The sequence below is a fragment of the Cottoperca gobio genome, chromosome 19, assembly GCF_900634415.1.
Source record: "Cottoperca gobio chromosome 19, fCotGob3.1, whole genome shotgun sequence".
Classification (NCBI taxonomy): domain Eukaryota; kingdom Metazoa; phylum Chordata; class Actinopteri; order Perciformes; family Bovichtidae; genus Cottoperca; species Cottoperca gobio.
Genome location: NC_041373.1, coordinates 1,958,062 through 1,981,778, shown reverse-complemented (window position 1 = coordinate 1,981,778; position 23,717 = coordinate 1,958,062). Strand labels below are relative to the sequence as shown.

General features: G+C 41.7%; 1 protein-coding gene across 1 annotated transcript in view; it reads right to left on the bottom strand.

Moving 5' to 3' along the window:
* Positions 1-23,214, bottom strand: part of LOC115024348 (rho GTPase-activating protein 23-like) — a 42,918-nt gene extending 19,704 nt beyond the window's left edge. The window contains 4 exon segments of the mRNA XM_029455826.1: positions 1,135-1,230; positions 1,398-1,428; positions 3,425-3,616; positions 23,051-23,214. Coding sequence (XP_029311686.1) covers positions 1,135-1,230; positions 1,398-1,428; positions 3,425-3,616; positions 23,051-23,104 — 373 coding nt within the window. The 5' untranslated portion in view covers positions 23,105-23,214.
* Positions 23,215-23,717: the final 503 nt, after the last annotated feature.

Genomic DNA, 23,717 nt, shown 5'->3' with positions numbered 1-23,717 from the left:
TGACATACGTGATATACCAATAATAATGTTGTATTTGCATCTTTAGTACACAGTGCTTTATTGATGTTCATATCTAAGGTCTTTTTAGGAGAATATCACCTGTAAATACAAAAAGGAGATTGAATAATATTTGTATACCCAGTAAAATAGCAGGAGAGGTGGTAGTAATTTGTCAGCCCTGTGTAGTGCCTACACTCTTCCTCTTGGGGTGTTTCACACTTTTAGTTTGGTATATGTGAACCAGGCCCAAAGGAAAAAACTATCCATCATTGCCTTTATCATCCAAGACTGATATGGGGGAATCAAAAGCTGGTGACTGACAGCAGGTCATGTAACACTTTAATGCATCAGATGTGTATATGTATTCATTAAGAACACACTGACTGTGAGCAGTATTAGTATTATTAGACTGCAAAACATCCAAATAAATAATACCAAAATAAAACAGGAAAAAGAAGAGTCTTTACATAAATATTAGGGGGTATTAACATAAGTGGGATCTCGGTCTTACACACTTTTTAATGAACTTAAAGAACAGCCAAAGTAAACAGAGTAGGAAATCAAAAATAAGACATATCTACTAAATACTGTGGTTGGTTGCACCAGAGTCTGTTTGGACGCTTTCACGCTGGCCCAAAAGAACCACGCCAAACGTTTTACCAAACCAAACAGGTGAGGTGTGAAAACACTCTTAGCCTTAACACCCTGAAGAGCAACTTTAGCAGAGGTCCTCTGTTTGTTATACCAATAACCACACCAATAACAGTGACGTCACAGGCTCCTGGAGTACACCTGTACATCACTGCAGCAAGGTGAGAAGTTACACAACTGGAGGTCAGCAAAAACAAAGGTTCTCAGGGGTGTTAAATGACTCTTTAAGTAATAAGAGGGCAGCCTGTATGAAGCCTGAGAGAAGAAACACAGGGCAAAAAAGGTCTGGTAAGTACTCGCTGCTGCTCGTTAAGTGTACTGCTGTTAGCACTCTGCAATAATTGAAGGTGAAGTGGTGTCTTATTAGGATTTAGGAAGCTGGACAGAGGACACTGATGAGTGTGATGACCTAAACCCCACTGTATCTGGTGTCTACCGCATTGGTTTCATATGTTTCCTCACATTTGAGTGTGTTTCCTTTACCTGTACACAGTCCAGCTTGTTGTGCGGGGCCATTGTCTTTGACACTCTTCACAAAGATGGTGTCCATTGGCTCCAAACGAGAGCGCGGACAACCTGCTGAAACAAACACATGGATACAAACATTTGCATACTGACAAAGTTGAATCAGCTCCACCTACACATGGAAACATAAAGTCCCCACACACATCCGGATCATTCGTGCAATATAAAACAGAACACAATAGATCCTAATCCCAATCAGTGAATTGTGCAGAAACACTCACCTTTTCCAATTGCATTTCCGTTCTCTTCATCCTTTGGGAGAAACAGAGCAGGTGTAAGAGGAGAGGAGGGCCACATGGAGGCGCTGCTCAGATCTGACTCACTCCAGCTGACTGGGCACTTTTGACTGTTCAGTTGCCTGACTGACTGATTTACAATTTGACTGTTTCACTGTCTGTCTGTCTGTCTGTCTGTCTGTCTGTCTGTCTGTCTGTCTGTCTGTCTGTCTGTCTGTCTGTCTGTCTGTTTTTGGCTTTGATGCTTTGCTGAGTTAGCTCATTCCTGACCTGGACACACAAAGGGCTCTGCTCACAGACTGAGGTATGCTGCTACACAATACCAGCCTCTCTCCAGTTACCATACTGTCTAACGTACTACAGTACAGCACCCACAAGTGTGTAGCTGTAGGTCTGGATCACACACAGAATGACGGCACCTTGAAATTGCACAATACACAATCCAGCCTGTGTGACGTAAACGTTGGTTCTCCTGAGTCAGCTTTCTGACATAGAGGCATATAATTACTTTTCCATATGTAGTAAACACACACACAGACTGACAAAACACACACACAAATATTGCCATTATGGCACATCATGAGTTATAATTTGTACTTGCTCAACTTCCTGACATTTAGATAAGAAAGAAAGATAAGAATTGATATAAATGTTGTTTCTGTGATTTAAGTATGGAGCTAGAGCCGGGGAGAATTAGCTTAGCATAAAGACTGGAAGCAAGGTGTCAAGAACTCTAAACATCACTCATCTATACGTTATTTTATATCTGTATGTGCACAACCGAAAAGGTTAAATCAACTATTTGTTTCAGGGTTGAGGTTTCCACGGTGGGGAAACTTATTGCCAAGTGAAACTTTAATGCTGATTGCCCGTGTGCATATGGCTTCTGCACTTCTGCAAGTGTTTCCTTACAATTCCAATTTATTTAACATTCTTAAAACACAAAATGTAGAACTTATCAGAAATAGAAAATTAAAATGTGAAAAACTTCCAGTAATGCGTTATTACAGTTTCAGAAAGTGATTACATTATCGGGAGCTAAAGGTGTTACATTATTGTTATAAATGTTCTTACAATACGAGTCAAGACATTTTATTAGTAAAAGTATTACATTACGTATTATATTTTCGCTTGAGTGCAACTTTTATTACATCTTCAGGAAATGATATATGATGACATTATCGGGTGCTACAGAGGGTTCGGACCCAGTACCCTCCTCTGTGAGGCGACAGTGCTAACCCCTGCACCACTGTGTCGCCCTGAAAAGGTTTCAGTAGCATTTTATTTGATTCTCAAAGTGGTTTGTTTCCAGGTGCTGGGCTCTGAAATCCTGGGAGAACCGCCTGGACCGTCTGAACATGAGAGATCGTCACATCAGCCTGACTCAGCCTTATTAATCTGAGTTTGTGTCAGTTTAGGGGGCAAAATGTTGGACAGTTCTGTGATGAGGGAAATGCTCTCAATGTGCTTACAAAAAGTGCTTTTAGCACTCACCAAAGGGTGCAGCTGAGGCTGATGGGGCATCATCTGGGATCCATGATTGACTGTACATAATGTCATGGCAATTCCTCCAATGTTTGCGAAGATATTTCAGTCTGGCCCAAAGTGGACCGACTGACATTGCGATACATAGAGCCATGCCGCTAGCGAGGATAAATCCAGTCCTGTCAACGCTACATTCATACTGCAGCTGAAAGGCTCGTGCAGATTTGATACTCACAGTTGACATTTATGTTTAAAAGCAACCAATGTCCAATATCAGTTTGAACAGGTGTCCATTGGGAAACAGAATCTTTAGTAAGACTTAATCTGCCCTGTACTGTTCTGTTGCAATGGAGGTGTACTCCCATATACTAATTACATTTCTGTACTGTTGTTCTCAGATGTTCAGATTTTATAAAGGCAGTCAGTTGCCCTAAACTTCAGATTGTATTAAATGACAGAAATGTGTCAGATTCAATTAAAATATACCCATTAGTGTCCAACACAACACCGGAGAGCAGTCTGCTCACCTTGAGGCTGTGGAGGGGGGACTCTGGTGGGTAGACGATGAAGTGGCGCAGAGTGAAGCCAAATCCCTGTGAGTTCTTCGGGACAAAAATGGTCCGTAGGCCCTGCCATGACACGCCCTCCACCTCACCCGACGACAATGGCCGGCGCCTGTTCTCATTGGACGACACCATGCCATCTCTCCGTCCTTTAGCCTATTGAGAACAGAAGACGGAGAAAATGTTTAGATCAATAACACTTAGCACTCCTTTTCCTCTTGGTAGGAAATAAACACAACTTTACCATGTGAATGTTTAAGTGTGTGTGACTGTGAACTCTTGAGTGGGTGGATGGACTATTCACTGAGCACTGCCCAGATCTGACCAGGGCAGAATTACACCAATGTCAGGAATTTCTCAGAGACTTCCTCTCTCTGAAGAGGAAGCTCGATTTCCAACAACAACCCCACCTATAATCACATTTATTACCTCCAGCCAACAATGGAAGAGTTAAAAATATATACTGTCTATAAATATCAGTCATGGAAAAACAGGAAATGATTAGGGCTCATAAACACAGATATGGAAACACAGACCAGCAGACAAAGGGAGCAGCAACTCGACAGAGTGCGACTTAAAAAAACATCCATTTCAGCCTGCTCTCATTTCCAGGTCATCACATACCGACGCTTTGTCACGACCCTCTGCCTTTAATACCGACGCACATGGCATCCTTTCTAGTGTCTGTGTGAGATGCACTGGGCTTTCAGCTAACTCATATATTAACCCATCTGCAACAATATTACACGCTCAGAGCAACTGCTCCAGCCGTTTATTCACTCCGTCCACATAGGGAGGAGGTCAAAGTGGATGACTGGGCCAAACAAGCACTTTCCCCCAGGAGACCGCTGTCCGAGTCCCGAGTGAAATCAAAACTTAACGTTGACTTGTTTTAAGTTACGTACGTAACTGACATATGTAACTTAAGTTAAGTAACAAACTAACTTGTTTATTAGGGAATCTTTCGCCTCTAAGAATGCTTCCAAGGAGAGCAGGGACGAGACAACTATCTCATGGTCAAACATTTCATTTCATTTATATGAACTCTTATCAAATCACTGACGAGCAGTGTTAGTTGGTGGTGTTCTAACCACACCTTGTAATAATATCAGTGTAAGGACAGCATCTGTTGGCTGTAGCTGAACCTGCATAATGTGCTGAAAGAATTCAATCATGTAATTACAATCATTGTCAGGATTACTTCAGACTGACTTTGTTAAACTTTTTAAAGGACTCTTATAGCATTACATATATTGTCCAAACAGAATGAAAGAACCTGATAGGAATCATGCACACTGACATTTCTGTGTGTGTGTGTGTGTGTGTGTGTGTGTGTGTGTGTGTGTGTGTGTGTGTGTGTGTGTGTGTGTGATATAGTTGGAGACATTGTTGTGTTACATTCCTCATCATCCAACACCTCTGCAGGTGAAACATCTTTCATTAGTAAGGAGTGTGGTACTGATACCAGGAGAGGTGCCGGTTCACCTCCTGGGCACTGTCGAGGTGCCGTTGAGCAAGGCACCTGACCCCCACACTGCTCCCCGGGCGATGTATAGTAGCTGCCCACTGCTCCTAATACTATGATTGGTTAAATACAGAGGCTGTCACTGTGTGTGCTGTGCTGAGTACATGTGTGACGATAAAACGTTGATTCATTTCGAACCCTCCATTTCCCCTCACACATGAGTGAATGTAAACATGGAGGTGAGATGCTGCACATGCTTACCTCTCTCCCTCACACTCACTCACTTTATTTGCCCACCCACTCAGTGTTAAATTCCAACATGCCAGAGAGTGTTTTATTGAACATTTAGATCCTCTGTAACAGCTCTTTTACTAACACTGACATCACACTGGTATTGTGAATTAAATTCACTAAAAGTAAACCACCAATCTATAACCTTTTATTAATGTAACTCATCCATTAAAAAGAACTTAGAACAAATATAATTGAAGCATAATATTGTTGAATGTATTCCTGCCTCACCCTAGATCAGAGTCCTTACGTAATGTGAACACTCGGCCTGATTGTGCAGCTCTTTAAGGACAACAAGGGCTTGTTGTGCTGACTCAAATATAGCTCTTCATTACCATGGCCCACTCACTCAATTTACACTCTGTTCTGTTAACTGCACTAGTCATTTCATTTTGCTCACTTGGATTCAGTATTTGTGAGTTGTAGACCTTTATAGTTTGGGTTTGAAATGATTCATCTGACATCCAGACCACAGCACTGTGAGCTGAACTGAGACACAGAAAGACACACATCCACCCTCAGATAATACAAACTGACAGATACTTTGTGTAACACACACACACACACACACACACACACACACACACACACACACACACACACACACACACACACACACACACACACACACACACACACACACACACACACACACATTACTAGAAGCTGGATTAGTAAAACCGTCCCTCCACCAGCATGTAAACATACAGATCCTTGATGCATACTTGAGGAGATGATGTGAAAGCACAACCACACACACCCACATATGCATACATGATGTTACAAGATACAAGCTTTTATATAAAGCTACATGAATTTCTGTGTACAGAGGACATCAGCCTCATCTCCCTTCCCCTCTGCTAGTCAACAGGCCCCCTCAGTGCTACATTACATAACACCTAAAGGAGGCACACAGATATAACACACCCTCGAATGAATCAATCCCCACGTGCTGAATCTTCCAAACTGTAGCTGATGACAGGCTGGTAATAGCTATTCTCTCCGACTCCACTGTGGAGCCCCTATCCTGACACATGTTAAAGGGACAGCTAAGGTTGATAGCAGTGGCATCTACTTTGGCTCACTGTGATAAAAACCAGGACCCCCACACGGTGGAAAAGAACAGGGATGGTCAATAATGGAGTCCTTCTCTTGATCAGAGCAGACAGGAAAGGTTAAAGCAAGATGGCGAAAGAAGCATTCCGGAGGAACTACACCTGTCCACAGTCATCAGATCAGACAGGAGAAGAGGGCCCCACAGCCACAGACATTCTTAGAGCTGCAGTCAAACTACTACGTACAAGGATGGACCGCAGAAAGATTCTGAAGCTGGTCCAGTAAAGTGAACTGATACCGCAGAACAGCAGCGCCGTCACAACAGAACAACTGCCAACTAGTTTCAGCACATGTATATTATTTGTAGATAAGTCAAATGTAACGCTGCACTAATCAATATCTTTACATCAACAATGGGTTGTGTGAAAGGAGTCGCTCAGGGTGACGTACCCAGTGTTACCAGCTCTGCAGTTCCCTATAGCTCTACAGTGTTTTAATGTCTTTCAGCTCATTGTTTTTGTTTTCTGACCCACAGCGTCACTGTTTGCCTCAGTTTCAGCGCTCTAATCAACCTGCTTTCTAGCAGCAGCAGGCAGCTGTTTTCAGTAAAAAAGCACCAAACAGCATATAAAGTTAGCAACTAGCTAGCTGGTAAATATAGTGAATCATTTAGCAGCTAAGGAGTTTTCTCAGGAGTTGGTGGAGACCAAAGCAGAGCTAAAGGGGGGGACAGAATATTGGTCTTAAATTATTTAAGTTGCCAGAAACCCGACTTAAGATTTGTGACTAGGCAACTGTTTGCTAACAAATATCAACTTTATAAGGCCACAATATATCAAATGTGTATTTATGTCCCCAAAAAGTGGCAACAGAAAGTGGTTAATGCAGCTTTAAGGAGTTTGGTAATAATAAAGTAAAGTACACAATGTTGGCCATCATTCAAAATAATGTTTTGATCGTCCTGTCAGAGTTTTATTAACTGTTTAAACAACCTACTAGCTGCAGGCTATATTATACTGCTAATTATTGAAGTGAACTAGAAGAAATGACCTCATTAACCTTTCCCAGTGCTTTTGTTTTGGGGAGACTTGCAATGAATTCATTTTCAGTAACGGGCACAACAAGGGTTCCTTTTATCCACAGTATTTTTGTCATAGTGAAGTACAGCTGCCGCAGCATCTGGGACTCCTCACAACAGTCAGATGTATTTGCCTTCTTTACTTAGTTTAACACACTTCTACAAAGAATTAGGTGTGAGGTGACCCATCAGGAAACAACAAGCCTATAAACATCTGGTGCAGCCAGGTGAACAGTGATGATCTAAAGAATGATCAGATTATTATCAATACTGACAAGACCATTTATTTCACAACATGTGACCTTAAATAAAAGTAATGAAATGCAATAGTTCTGAATAATGACATGAAAGACATTGTGTATTGTCAGTTTTAGCCCAAAACTACTGTTTCCCCTCTTACCCAGGTCAAGCGATGGCGCTGTATGAGCCTCCAGGAGCCCCGTCTTCTTGGTGATGCGATTGGGGTCGGGCGGGGTGAGGTGTGAGGTGAAATACCCCTTAAAACTGCCAGCCAGATACAGCGAGGTTCGGCGTCGCTACAGTCCACGCCGACAGAACACTGAAATCGCCACTCGTGGCCCGAAGGAGCTGGTGCGACACCTGACACCCTCAGCATAGCACTTCCACATTCATACGCACATGTATTGTCTGTGCAGCAAACACACGCTAACACACACCAGGGGTCAGAAGGCTTCAGACCCCACAACTCAGATACCCGGCCACCTCCGCACGATCTCTGCTTGTTGCATTGAGTCCAGCAGCGACAATCAAGGGTAAATCTACGGACATTAAGTCAACTACTCAAGTGTCACAATCAGCACTGTCGATGCTGTCGAATCTCAAACACAGGTGGTCAAGCCATGAAGACCCTGGACTGGATTAGACTTCATTCATTAGATTTCATTTGTCATATTTTGTCCAGTTTTCTACCATGTTGTCTCGAGCTTGTCCTCATTTTTACCAATATGGTTTTGAATTGGTCCTTGTCTTTGAAATTTAAGGCGCATTTCTGTGATGAAAACAGTCGTACAACTGTCAACCTCTTCCTGTCTTCTTTCTCCTTTCATTAAGTCCAGTTCAAATGTTCAGGCTTAAGAAGCATCGTGGCTTTTTCAATGTGAAACGGCACGAGAAGCAGCATTGGTCCCAGGGTATCAGTGGCAGCATTAGCTGACAGCCCTCTCAAATGTCAACTGGTCCTTTTCAAAGCATTCAGAGAATTGTCCCGATGTCAGAAAATAACACACCAATTTTACTGAAGTAGTGGTTAGTTGCTGTTGTGCAGTTTAGTGCTCGACTTTGGAAGCAAATCCATCCCAGACCAGGTCAATTGTTGTCAGAGCAGATTTTACAATTGGATACAATCCCAGTGTAGAGAGAGAGATCCAGTGTGTCCCCTCCATGCTCTGTAGTACAGCATTGGCTGTGGCTGACTATCTTTATTGCTGTCTAAGTATAGTCCTCCCTCCTCTCAACCCTGGCATGCCTCTCTCTCTCTCTCTCTCTCTCTCTCTCTTTCATTCTCTCTCTCTCCCTTGGGTATATTTGCTGACATCCCCGCACTCTCTCTCTCTCTCAGTCACATTCCTCTCATCCTTTTGCTACACAGTCCAGCCCATTGGTCGAGCAGTGAGGTCTCCCGCCCCCCCCCCCCCCCTCTCTCTTTCCCCCACTCTCTCTCTCTCGCTCTCTCTCTCTGCTGGGTCCCTCTGTCTCCTCCTTTTAGTCTCAACCTGCTGGCTGATGCTGCTGTTGGTATCCAGGGTACACTATGAACTATTATTCCATTAATAGATCAACCACAAATAATTTTTTATGAATAAGAAGACGTCTCTGGGAACTGAGGATGAGCATGTTAATCTTTATCTGTGCACGTCTAACTCCAACACCGAGGCGTGTGTTGTTTATGTATAGTGCATCAAATAAATAATGTTATGTTAAAAAAATAAATGTTTAAACTGGTGCAAACAAAAGGTCAGGTCAGTGCTGATTTATGAAGTAAGAGTTATTAATAGAACTTTACTTGAGCTAGTCATCTGTCTTTGAGGTTATTTTGCCCAACTTTGTTTTCCATTTTAAGGTCCTATATTTTATCTTTTAATATCTGGGGGCCACGTTGGAAATAAGTGTTCTCACTTAAACCTGTTTTGTAGACCCATGAATAAATCGAATCTAATCTAATTTCTAACATTTGTGGACCCATGATTAATGTTTTGCTTATATTTTTATATAATTGTTGATCTGAATCTGCAAAGCAACTCAAGATGTTGTAGTGGAGTAAAACTTATACAGTGCTAGAGATATAATAGAGTAGAAGTATAAAGTAGCAGAAGAAACAAGTACTCATGTATGTAGTGTTGCTCTGTCAGGCTCTGGCTACTGTAGCGTTACTGCTACTTTATGTGCTCTGTAATCAAACTGTTTCATATTGTTTTTATACATATTTACCCGCCTTATCTAGACATATGGAATCCCCTGGTAGGACTTTTATTTAATTGTGTCATTACAAATGTCAGTAGGTGCTTTGTGTCCTTGTTAAAGCCATCATGTGGTGTCCACAGACTGTAGGTGTGTCGCCCTCGTACCAGCGATGCTCGCCTAGAGCTCCAGTGGAGCAACACAGTTGAGGCATGAAGCACGAGGGCAGAACAGATTCATATTCTCCTCTGACTCACACATCACATTATGTTATTTTTATTCTGGCTTGACTCCTCCATGATTATGAGTCCTCACAGTCAGGAAAACATTGTCATAAGTGCGCAAATTGATCACAAAGCCTTTCTTAAACCTACACTCCTCAAATGGAGAGGCGTGCACAGTATTGCCAGAATAAAATTCACAGGAGTTTGTTCGGTTTCATGCAGCATAACTTTAGCTGTGTGGGTTTTGTTTTACATTTAAGGTTAGCAATGTAAAGGAAAGAAATATAAATGAGGGAGGGTTTTAAAAGAGAAGTGGGAAATGAAGTAGTGGAGAGGAGGGAAAGGAAAGAAACGGCCGGAGGGGAGGAGGACATGAGAGCTGCAGAGGCTGCTGGATGGTGTTTGCATGGACGTCAGTCTCTTTTAGCGTTTCTACATCCCACTTCTCCCTCTTTATTTTCTTTCTTTCTTTCTCTGGCTGTCTGTGGTTTTAGCTGCTCTCAGGTGTCAATGAAAAGAGGACTGAGGGGCTGACAGCACTGCAAGAGCGGTTGTGCAGGGCGAACACACACATACACAGTCTGGGCTTCACATTTAGAGTTATTCAAGAAGCACAAACATTTATGCTGGTTGACAGTTTGGTTGTAATATTTTTTTACTCTCTCAGACACACTTAGAATCAGACGTTCACACAGATCCTACACACATTCTGGACTACTTTATTAAGTTGGGTTGTTGTGTGGGTTAAACCTTATTACAAATATACTGTATTGGTATGAGTTTATATGTTGGCTGAAGATGTGGCAGTACAGAAATGCCAAATTAGGTTTGAGGTCAGTCAGCAGCAGTGTCTCCACACACTGTCACATGTCTTGCTTGGTAAGTAATTTAGTCACTTTGTTGGAAAAAAGTAATCTAAGGGATCCGTATCAAGATTGTTTGTTCAAGTTTTAAAACAATATATTGTTTATCTCCCAAATATCAATATTAGTATGGGCCTCTAAAATCCATTATCGGTCGGGCTCTACTGTGTTGTCACAAGTGTAGAAATAAACACACAATATATTGTCAATATCTAAATGAAACTCCCTGCCTTTAGTTCAGTAAGTTGTAAACTTATAAATAAAGTCATGTGAGAAAGAGTGGGGAGACGAAGAAAGCAGAGAGCAAGGTAAATAAAGAGCTGTCAGCCACAATCTCAGTCTACAAGGAGAAGACACAGACAGCGAGAGGGGGAGAGAGGGAGAGGGAGGGAGAGGGAGAGGGAGGGAGAGCGAGGGAGAGAGAGGGAGAGGGAGAGGGAGGGAGAGCGAGGGAGAAGAGAGGGAGTGGGAGGGAGAGAGAGGGGGAGAGAGAGAGGGGGAAAGAGAGGGAAGAGAGGGAGGGAGAGGGAGAGGAGGAGAGAGAGAAGGGAGATGGGAAAGAGGGGAGGCAGCGAGAGAGGGGGCAGAGAGAAGGGAGGGAATGCTGGAGCGGGGCGAGGGGAGAGGATAGAGATGGGGGGCGTGGGGTGAGAGAGAGGAGGGGGGGCGGAGCGGTGAAAGAGAGGGGGAGAGAGAGGGGGAGAGGGAGAGAGAGAGAGGGAGGAGAGAGAGGGAGAGGGAGAAGAGAGAGGGGGAGGAGGGGAGGGAAGAGAGGGAAGAGAGAGGGGGAGAGAGAGAGAGAGAGGAGAGAGGGAAGAGAGGAGAGGAGAGAGAGGAGAGAGAGAGAGAGAGAGGAGAGAGGCGAGAGAGAGAGAGAGAGAGGAGAGAGAGAGAGAGAGAGAGAGAGGCAGAGGCAGAGAGAGGGAGAGAGAGAGGGGGGAGGGAGGGAGAGAGAGAGAGAGAGAGGGGGAGAGAGAGAAAGAAAGGGAGAGAGAGAGAGAGAGAGACAGAGAGAGAGAGGGGGAGAGAGGGAGAGAGAGGGAGGGGGAGAGAGGGAGAGAGAGAGGAGGGAGAGAGGGAGAGAGACAGAGAGAGAGAGGGAGAGGGATAGGGAGAGAGAGAGAGGGAGAGAGCGAGGGAGAGGGAGAGGGGGAGGGAGAGGGGGAGAGGAGAGAGAGAGAGAGAGAGAGAGAGAGAGAGAGAGAGAGAGAGAGAGAAAGGGGGAGGAACGACTCAACTAGACAAAGAGATAATCTCTGTACGACAGAAAGTGAAGACACAATCATGTCAGTCAAGTGTGAAAACGCTACATGAGATGTATTGTGCACTACAGGGGAACGTCTAACTGACAGTAGAATGCTTACTGCACCCAGGAGCTGCAGGTCTGGCTGCTCCCACACTGTAACTCTAAATTCCCCACCGGTGTAAATAGTTATATGTCAGCCCTATGATGGACTGGCTCTCAGTCCAGAGTGTGGACGACTGATGTTTTTACTATGATGTTCCAAAGTAATCAACGTTGTGATCATTGTCAATAATTATCCTGGACGTTTCCACTTAATGCAGCTGAATAAACGGTCTGTAGAGCCTGCAATGAATTAAAAAAGATAACTCTTTAAAGACCCAATAATGCCAAAGTTTAAACTTCATGCAGCTCAACTAATATTAGAGTTGTTAGGCTGATAACTGTATCAATATTTTATTTTACATTAACACATCACATAAACAAACAAGGACCCGTTACATTTGGTTATTAAAAAACTGTGACCAAGATAAGGTCTACAATTAAATAAGTGTAAAGCTGTGCTTGGCCACTAGGGGGTAGAAGAAACATGCTGAGAGGCACGTTCACATTACATATAATTATCTGATTAATTGTTAATATAAAATTATTAATAGAGCCCTATCAAGAGTGAGAAAATACCCATTAGGCCTATTTAGAACTCATTCAGATAAAATACTGTCCCATTGAATGATGTTGTCTCTTATTTTATTTCAAGGAAGCTCACATGAACTTAAACTGACAACAGGTTTTAGGAGAGTGACAGACACAGAGACAAAGAGAGACAGGGTGAAAAGAGGGATAAAGAGGAGGCTGCAGCTGATGACAGTACTACACTCACTAACACAGCAGCATGGGATCAGTGGTAGAAGCACGACACACACACACACACACACACACACACACACACACAAGAACTGTGACCAAAATCCTTAAATATGTTTTACTGACTACAGTGAAACAACAGAAACTACAATTTGGATGTTTTAGAAGTCAAAGTTGCTACTAATTGATCCAAGTGAAACTATTACTGCTTTACAATATGAGAACAATAACTGCTTACACAACCCAGGTTACTTCCCCCAGATGTGTGGCTGGACCTCTCTTCCTCCTGAAATCATCGGTTTCCTCTCTTGAGAAAAATCAGGAAACCAAACGGTTGATATCCAACGTCCCATACTGGGAATATTTCCACGCAGGGAAAGACAGCTCTTCCACCATTTTTAATCAAACTACAAATACCAACCTCCAACTTTCAAATACGTGCAACTTTGTTTTTGTTTTTTGAATAAAAGTCTGTTATTACTGAATGGAATATTGTTTTATCTAAATATGATCTCTTTTTGAACACTTTGCAAGTAGAAGTTTTGAGAAGTCTCAGAATATATGAGTTAAGTCCACTACCAAGCCACAACCCTCCAACATAAACAAATCATTATATTTCAACATAAGAAGATTTCTAAACCATTTTTGACCTTCAATTTCTTTTGGCTCTGTATCATAATTTGTTTCATATTGAAGATTCATATTGCAGAACTTTTTCTACTTCAGTCAGCAGTTTGCATGCACTATATTTCCTTATGATCCAAGATGATGTCGCAAAGGTAAAAGTTATGGGTAGGCCAAGGAACGTTGTTCAAGTGATTTCAGAACTAAACTTCTTCTATATACAGTATATTATTCCTTCCCTTGTATTTTCAGATCAATACTTTCATTTCTATCATATCTTAGTCAGAAAGTGAGGTTACCCACAGTGGGAGGTGTTTATTATCTTTCATAACACAAAGCTGCATGTTATCACCCAGCAGTGACGAGAAGTTCGGAGGTTCACACACACACACACACACACACACACACACACACACACACACACACACACACACACACACACACACACACACACACACACACACACACACACACACACACACGTGAATGAGTTTTACTGATTCCACATTACAGCCACAAGAGGGCAGCACAACTTTGGCAGTGTTGAAGTGCATACAGAATATTCCTCTGCACACAGCATGTATATATTATTATACAGTATTATATACAAGCATCATCTGTCATGTTACGTTATTTGTATAGTCACAAAACTATTTATTTATTTGTAATATATGTATTTATCACTTCAAATAAGAGCGAACTTGCCCTGTAGCTGTAAGTGAAAAATGTATATAGTGCACTGACCCAAATATGCTAACATGAGCAGGATGGGGTCCGACTGAAGGCATACATAGAAAGTAGAAAAGTAGAACACATGCACTCATAATATGTGTCCGACGCAGGCGGGGAAATGTCTCTAATTGACCTATTTTTAGTCAGCTGTGAAAATTGTTGTGAGCTAAAAATACAACAAATTATTTGTAATGCATTTCTTTGAATTGTTTTTCATTTGAGACACAGCTGTTGTCTCGGCCGGTCTGAATCACCACAGTCTAAACATTTATACATTTACATTATGTATATTTCCTTTCAGGAACAAAGAAACCAGTCAACCTGATCACTTCATTCTCATAGTCCTCCACTGACTGAGCTCTGATCGTTTTTCTTCATTCAAGGCAACATCATCCTTAAATTGAATTTAAGCACCAAGACTGTAACAGAAGTTTTCATACAACAGCTGCAACTGACAGTCATAAGCTCTTAAGAAAATAGTCTCTAGAATAATTTAGAGATGTGACGAGTAACGGGGGAATCTTAATCCCTAATAATGTATAATTACAAACTGTCGTCTCTTTTCTATGATCCGACTGCATCTCTGTTCTTCACACGCCGACCTACTGGAACTTTGCTCTGTGCTCCATAAGAGTAGTTAAAGTTATGGATATGATATAGATTGTGATATTAAAGATAATAATGTTAAACCGAACATGATGCTGTGATATTGTCGCACCACAGACACACACACATTTAAAAGGGGAAGCTGTTTTAATAGAGGAGACATTGTTGATAAATAGATTATTTTTAATGTTGAAATATTTTAAATAAAAAGTTCCCACTCTTTTATAAATGTTTATTCACCAAACTTTAACTGTGTTGTTTTCAGAAAGCTTGAAGGTTCCATTATTTCAAAGCTCCAGCAGATCCTGAGCCACGCCGCCTTCCATCTATCGCCGTATAAATATAGATACGCCCTAATTCAGACACTCTCATTTTCACTCAAATCAAATGTATTTATACAGCCCAATATCACAAATGACACATTTGTCTCAGTGTGCTTTACAGACTGTACAGGTTACGACCCCCTCTGTCCTTAGACCCTCGCACCGCACAAGGAAAAACTTCCTAAAAGAAACCCCATAATTAAAGAGGGAAACATAGAAGAAACCTCAGGGAGAGCAACTGAGGAGGGATCCCTCTCCCAGGACGGACAGATGTGCAATAGATGTCGTGTGTACAGGATAAACAACATAGTACAAATACAACATCCATGTGACAGAACTGATGGTATGATGTAGCCTCCCATATACAATCATAATGCTTGCTCTGTGGGCTGTGAGGAGGGAGAGCAGCGACACTAGCGGGCTGAGGTGCACAAAGCACAGCAGACAGGAAACAAAGACTCTGTATTGAATCTGCTTTATTTTAGCCAATACTGTTTAGGAACCCAGTCACTGATGCTGAGAGTGACAATAATGTTAAATGACTTATCATCATCTGAGGACGAAAACACTCCAGTTTGGTTGGCCCAAACATGAACAGCAGTCAGTGACACCAGCCCGGGACGTTCTGTGACCACAGATCTCCTAACAGTCTTTATTGTTGTGCTCTGAGATCAGCTGGGTCAAGTTAGCCCTCAGCAGACTGTACCTTTACTGTGGACTAGTACTGACCACAGAGCAGACCAGGCAGATGTATAAGGGCATTGTTCTATATTAGACAGTGGCTCTATGTGCCTGAGGAGGCAATGGGACTAAACAGTTTGGGTGTTTGTGTTTCAAAGAATGCAGCACGAGAAGGAAGGAAACTAGCAGAGGATAGCACACTGACAGACACATCGATAACAAGGGCTCAGTAGCATTATTGTTCTATACTATAAACTAGTCACACTGTAAGGTGCTATGTGTCTTGCCGAAAACAAGCATTTCTGTGGGTAAAGGCTCCAACAGCAAGTAGATGATGTAACTCTAAATGCTTTCAAAGAAAGATTTTCCCAACATGTTCAGCTTCATCCTCTGGGAAGGCACACTTTCCACCCCAGTGTGGCTGATCAGTAAAGGTAAAACAACATGTTGCCTTTTAACAACATGTTGTGATGTTGCAATGTTTCCAATAAACCTCCGTCGTACAGGGCTGAGCCAAAATTGCCAGAAAATGATCATTTCCCCTGGTCCAGCCTCATTTCATTCATTGGGGTTGCATCAAAATAAACTATCGAGTCTTTGGGTTTCATTTTACTTAGAACAGCATTAAAACTAAATGTTTCAGTAGAATTCAACATTGTCAGTAGTAAAGTAGTGTTTGAGGAACAGGCAGCAGTGTTCTGATCCAGGGGGCACTCGGGGCAGCTGTGGGGAACACTACATCAGTGAAACCGAAAGGACTCGGGACAAGAGACTGAATTAGCACCAGAGACAATCAACATCAGCTGTGTGTGAACACAGAGCATCCACTGTGTGCTTTGGTCTGTGTGTGTGCTGTATGCAGGCATAAAGACAACATAGTATAAGCATATAGTTATAAGCAGATTCCTATTGACAGAATGTAGCTCCTTCACTTGCCTTGTTTTGAATCTGGTTAGCTGCATTAGTTGCTCTGCCTTCCACTGACCTGGCAACTTTGACAAGCGCTCCGTCTATTTTAGGATCTGTGTTTTGCTCTGAAAAATGTGGGAATGATGAAATCAGTGGATAGCAGACGGAGCTCTTGTCTTTGATGTTGCCCATCCTAGAAGCAAACGTCTTCAACAAGGTTTGGATTCATCAATAAGCACGTCTATTTATCACTGTGTTTCACACTGGATGGCAGATTTTATAATTCTATTGTTACATTGGTGAATGATCATTACTGTGTTAGCAGTGCAGTCTATCACCCTGATTGAGTTAACTGGCCAATGTTTATTTAGCATCCTTGTAAGATATTTCCTAATGACTGTATCGTGTATCAATAATGCTCTTTCATACTTTTGAAGCATGGAGTGCTTTAGTTTCCAATGAAATTACTTTATTTTTAAGTACTTTACTTTGTATTTGAAACAAATAACTCCCCTCATGTATGTTTTCATTACTATGTTATTTCTATTAGATTTTGGTGTCATAATCAAAATATGTCCTAAATGAATCTGATGTACACCAAATCTGTATCAAGTGTCAGGATGATTGTACAGTGTGTTTCCATTAGCACCTCCCCCACCCACACTGCTTTTATATTTCCAGAGATTATTATAGGGTGTACTGCAGCAATTTTAATCACATTTCCATAAAAGTGGAGGACTAACAAGACACACTGTTCTTTTTCTTTTTTTAAAGGATGGACGAGTTTGAGGAAGCAGAGGCTGAGACACCATGAATTAGTCCTTACTGTGTGTCAACCTTTAAAAGCCTGGATCATCTGCATACAGTAGCACTTTTTCATTTGACCCTCCCGGCCAGGTAAATGCCCACACCATTCAAACTCCATATACATGGAGTTATATTTTATTTCTCAATACTCCCATAATATCAGATAATCTAGCGATCTGGTTACAATTGAATGTCAAGTTGAGAGTGCAGAGTGCAGGGAAGCTGACAGACGATTGTGTAAATGTTATTATTGTGCACTCAATATCAACAAGCACAAATAAATTGGAATGAGATTTTTTTCCACAGATAATCTGTCTCATGCACTATTGTCAGGATAGAGTGACATGTTTAGCAAATATGACAAAAAGTTATTTTCAATAAAGTTACAAACTGCAGCTTTAATACATCACGAGACAGTTGTAAGGTCTGTGTGAGGGAGTGGCACTGCTGGGCCAGACCCCCCCCCCCCCCCCCCCACACACACACACACACACACACACACACACACAAAGAGCGGAGAGCAGCAGTAATTGACTGCACCTGATCCCTCCTGATCCCTTTCACTTTTTCTGCTTCTGTCTGTTCCATCTGAGAGTGCTTCACTCTTTCTCTCAGACACACACACACACATCCATCAATTGTTGCAGTGTAATCACCAACACTCTTTCATTGACACATTCCTGAGCAGCCCACCTGTTGGAAGAATGGTCCAGTGTGTGGAAAGTAACCTCTCTCTCTCACACACACACACACACACACACACACACACACACACACACACACACACACACACACACACACACACACACGCACACACACACACACACACACACACACACCTTTCCTCCATGGGTTAGGTGGGAACCACTATTATACAAGGCTGTACTGGCCTCATGTCCGACCTTTTAACCTTGACCAACACAATCTACCCACATCATTCCTCTCTTTCTCACACACACACACACACACACACACACACACACACACACACACACACACACACACACACACACACACACACACACACACATACGCAGTACACAAAGCTTAACAGAGCTCCATTGTCACAAATTTCACAGCAAGTCTCATCCTGTCCACCCCCCCCCCCCCACATACAGACATATACACCCCAGCCACTGAACAGCCCCCTCTCTGCAATACAGTACAGATCAGAGGCTCCATCTTTGAAAAGAAACACAACACAACGATGACTGATCCCCCTCTGCAGCAGGCAGTGTGTTCCTGTCACTCCTGAGCAGCCCTGAGTACACACACACACACACACACACACACACACACACACTACCTGTGCCTGGTGTGAGGAGGGTACGTGTTCATTAGTACGGGACACTCCATCCTTGCATTGGGGGAAGTCAATTCGCTATATTGCTTTTTCAGAGCAAAATTCTTATCTGCTGATGGCTAGGCAATATCTCGATATTGTTATCAATATTGTGATATGTTATCAATATTGTGATATTCTATCAATATCATGATATGTTATCAATATCGTGATATGTTATTAATATTGTGATATTCTATCAATATCATGATATGTTATCAATATCGTGATATGTTATCAATATTGTGATATTTTATCAATATCGTGATATAAGACTCGATATCGTATTAAATTTGGGATATCGTAATATGGTATAAGTGTCGTCTTTTCCTGGTTTTAACCCGACCTAACCTGCATGTCTTTGGACTGTGGGAGGAGAGTGAGATGAACATGGATACTGCACACAGCTGCCTTACAGCTGTATTTCATGTATTATTGACATAATATTAGTATTTCTCAGCATTTGTCTTAGATCATTTTGAACCCTGCTTGGGAAACAGCAGTGCATGGGATGTTGACAGATCCAGGGATGGTGTTATGAAAACTAGAGTAGAGAGTGGCTATTTACTGCCTTCAATTTGGACGACAAATACTTTAACAATCCGTGTTGTCTACAAAGACCGGAGTTGAAATGAGCAGAGACAATCTTATCCATGTTTAACTGAAAGGAAACTAACACTGACGGAGTGTCACTAGGCTACACCTGAGGCCAGCTTATGCACCAGGTTTATTCAATCCGACGTGGGACAAAACAAGCTCTTTACTTCACTCCTAATTGAGGGAGAGAAAGCGAGAGAGGGATGAGATAATTTAATGATGCTGACAAGCTGTTCGGTTCCCACATGCGCCCAGAGCTACAGCTGTAACAGCAAGAAACACAGAGTTGAGAACAAATATATGAGATAGAAAACAGATAAATAAGAATTTGAATGAAATAAATATATATATAATAAAATAAGAGATGAAATATATGAAAGAGGTGACATTAAAAAAGTTATGTACAGCATCGCAATACCTCAGACTATATATACCACTGAGCAGAAGTCCAGTAGAAGTACATATATAGTTGTGAGGTGATTGTAAGTGGCGCTAAGAGCCACAGAGAGACGGACTAATACCTTGCTGGTCTTTTCATGGGATTTATTAAATAATACAGACAAAAATATAGAAAAATGCTTTAAGGTTATTCACTGTAATAATCAAATGCCAGTGAAACACTAACACAAACAATACAATTGACATCAATCCGTCAATATAAAAGTTCACAAACAAAATAGATACCAATAAAAAATGACTAATCGATCACAGTTACTGTTTTCCCAGCATGTAACCCAACCTAGCAATGAGTCAGCATTAGCCAACTGCTGCAGCACTCACAGCTCTAAAGTTACTCTGACGGCCATCAGACTAAATCATCTTATCCCTCTCTTCCAACCGACCATTACTCTTTCACAGAGCTCATGAGGCTCCATGCATGTTAAGTGCTGGTACAGATGCTCGGATGCCAAAAACATCTTTGTATCTCTATGGCTCCTACCAACAATCAAGGATGGATCAATAAGAAGTGCCTTACAGGCTGACATTATTGCTAAATGATGAGAACATGAGAGATATGAAAGCGAGGAAATAGTCCTGAAGCCTCTCAGTGTGCTGTATCAAAACTTCAAGCGTCACTAAAACAAGTGTGTACAGAGCAAACAGGCCTATTCTGAAATGCAGCACCTGATGTGAAAGAGACATGCCACTGTTTCACTCATGTGGTCATGTGATCATGTGAGCAAAAACTAATTATTACCCCTTAATGCCTGAGCTAAGGGCAACATTTGGCAGCCTGATACACGACATATAAGGCAAGAGGAGCCTGCTCGACTGAACACACAGAATCTGATGGGGGGGCCTGAGATAACCCAGACATTTGGAAATAGTGGCATGCGAATGAATAAAGAATACAGCTAATGCTCATTAACTTTGTACAGTGATTTGTCTTTTAAATAAACTATAAATAAAAACATACCAATAAGTATGAAAGAGGTCTGTGTCGTTATTTTTCTCTCTTCTTATTCCTAAACTTGCTGTAAATGTTATATCAGATTCATTACCACAAGAGACTTTTACAGCAATATAACTACATAGGAACCTGTAACACATCTGAAACGTTAGACTTGGCCTCAGACTAGAGCTGCCACTTGTTACAGGCCTTTTGCAAGGAAGACATTTTGACATGACGCAGTAGGAAAAGCACAGGTTTAAATAATCCAATAAATGATGGCAGAATTCCATTTATCTGCTTCAGTTTCAGGGTCCTGCTGTGTGCATGCTGACTCACTGTCACACTTAAGTAGAACAGAGCCATCGTTAGTGTTATTAGTAACCCCTGTGCTTTTCTATAACATCAAAATCTAAATGTGTGCAAAACAACTCATTAAGAAAAGTTCGAACTAGAGCTGGAACGTTCAGTCAATATTAGCCGACGATGATCAACCTCCATGTAGCATCAAATGATGCCTGGAAATAACCAGGAGCTTGAGAATGAGATGCTGCCCCATGTTAAGAAGTTCAAGTTTCTCAGGGTCTTGTTCATGAGGGTAAAATGGAGCATGGGATCAACAGATTGGTGAGCGTCAGCAGTAGGCGTTTTACAATATTCGATCTTGGCATCGCCCAGGATAAGCTGGAAAACGCTGGGACTACCTTGCTTGGATAAGCGGCAGGAAATGGATGGAGGGATGGAAGTCAGACCCAACATCTGTAAAGCTACCTAACAACAGGTTATAGATCAGCTATAAACTGACCCACTCTCTCTCTATCTGTGACATTTACAGTATTTAATCCTTTATGAAAATGTCACAGATTGTCACTTTCATTTGAAAATTCCACCACTGATGACGCATGACCCTGATGCTAGCTGGGCCATGACACAATCCCACAGTAATAAACTGTGAACAATCAGAAAACCACACAGCGAGTGGAGAGAATAACTCATACGCTCCGAGCAAAGAACAATGTGCTGTGTGATGGGAGTGATCAAAGTGATGAGAGATGACAAGAAAAAAATGTCAGAATCTAACAACCCTCATTAGTATGCATCGTTAAATTCAATGTTCCATGTCGTGATTGTTCGGAAGATATTTCTGAAACATTGTGTCATACTTGAATGATTTTTTCTCCACTAAGAGAGGGCTAACGGCTACAATGTGCCTTCTGTCGCTGCATATGTGGGCTGGCATATGGAAATACATGCATTCCAGACCAATTTCTTATTGTCTCTCTGCCCACCCACCCGTACCTCATCTCTGCAATGGGGGGTGTAAAACTGTCAGAGCTAAAGTATGTGCTGCATTCCCTGAAATCATGGAGAAATGATTCTGTTATTGAAGAGCGCAAACAAAACAGTGCACTTGAAATCATCACTTATTCATGGCCGAACATTATGTGGTTGAATAGCCTGCAGCTTGCACTTTTGTTTTAAGCCGTGAATTTGACAAGTTGCATAAGACATGGACAAGTGCACGAGAACATCTCCAAAAACACAGTCCCAGGACTAACAGGGCGTGTTTCTGCAGGAGACATGCATGCTGAAGCTAGTCAAGTTATAGGAATACTAGGGTGTACAGTCAAAACTTACTTTAACTGAAACTTATCCTATGACTATAACGCAAATATGGGTCAAGAGGGTTGGAAGAAAAGAAAAGAAACATTTTGTGTTCTACGTTAATTGAGTAAATGGTTTGTTAACTCCTATTAGGTTGTTTGCGTTGTGCAGATTGTCATATGCTTCATCACTTAACTGTTAACACTGACTCTCTTATTACAGGATAACACATCATAACTTTACACTATAGCTAAAGTGAAGATTAGCCCTTCAAAGATACAGTATGTTACGTTTATGTAGGATTGTTAGTACCCGAGGAAAACATGCAATATACAAGAGGAAACACAGAAGTGCAGCAGAAGAAAAACACAATATAATGAAAAAAAACGAAATGTAAATTGAGTCATGATGACTGAGAGAAGAGAAAACACAGTATGTTATATTCAGTGTGTTATATTCAGTTTGGACTTACTTCAGTGTCTGAGTGAGGTGGAATTCCAACAAGGCAAAAAGTAACTCCATTCATTGGGTTCTCAGCGTCTGGTGTGTGAAGCGAACAAAGAAATGTTGACACTACTCTGCTGTCAACATTGTGGACAGTCGCCTTTTCTCTTAAGTCGTGTCGGTGATAGCGGCTTCTGTCCGGACTGAACGGTCCTCCTCTCCCTCTCTCTACAACGTAAACAGTCCCGCTACGAGCAGCGTCATGCGGCCATATTAAGACACAGTAGTACCGGAAACCTGGCAAATCAGACTTCAAAATAAAGGCGTAAAAGAGCTCGCTTTTGGATTGAACGAACCCCAGCAAGTCTAAACTGGCTTTTCCATTGCAGAAAAGGATCATGTTTTAACATTGTAGCCAAAATGTCAGGCGCTTTGAACACATGAAACATAAAAAGTGAATGCAATAATCCACTTGTGATATAGTTTAAAGCTTTTATAAAACAATTGAAATGCTATGAATGTTGCCCAAGGCCTACATGCTCCCTTTTGAATGTATGAGTTTATGAAACACCAAAAACCCATTGACCAAACTGCTGAAATTGAGCTTGCAGGTTCATTCTTGACATTTAAAATAGTTTTTGATAAAACAAAAAAATTAACTCATGGCCTCCTAGATTCAAAATGTAGTCTTTTTT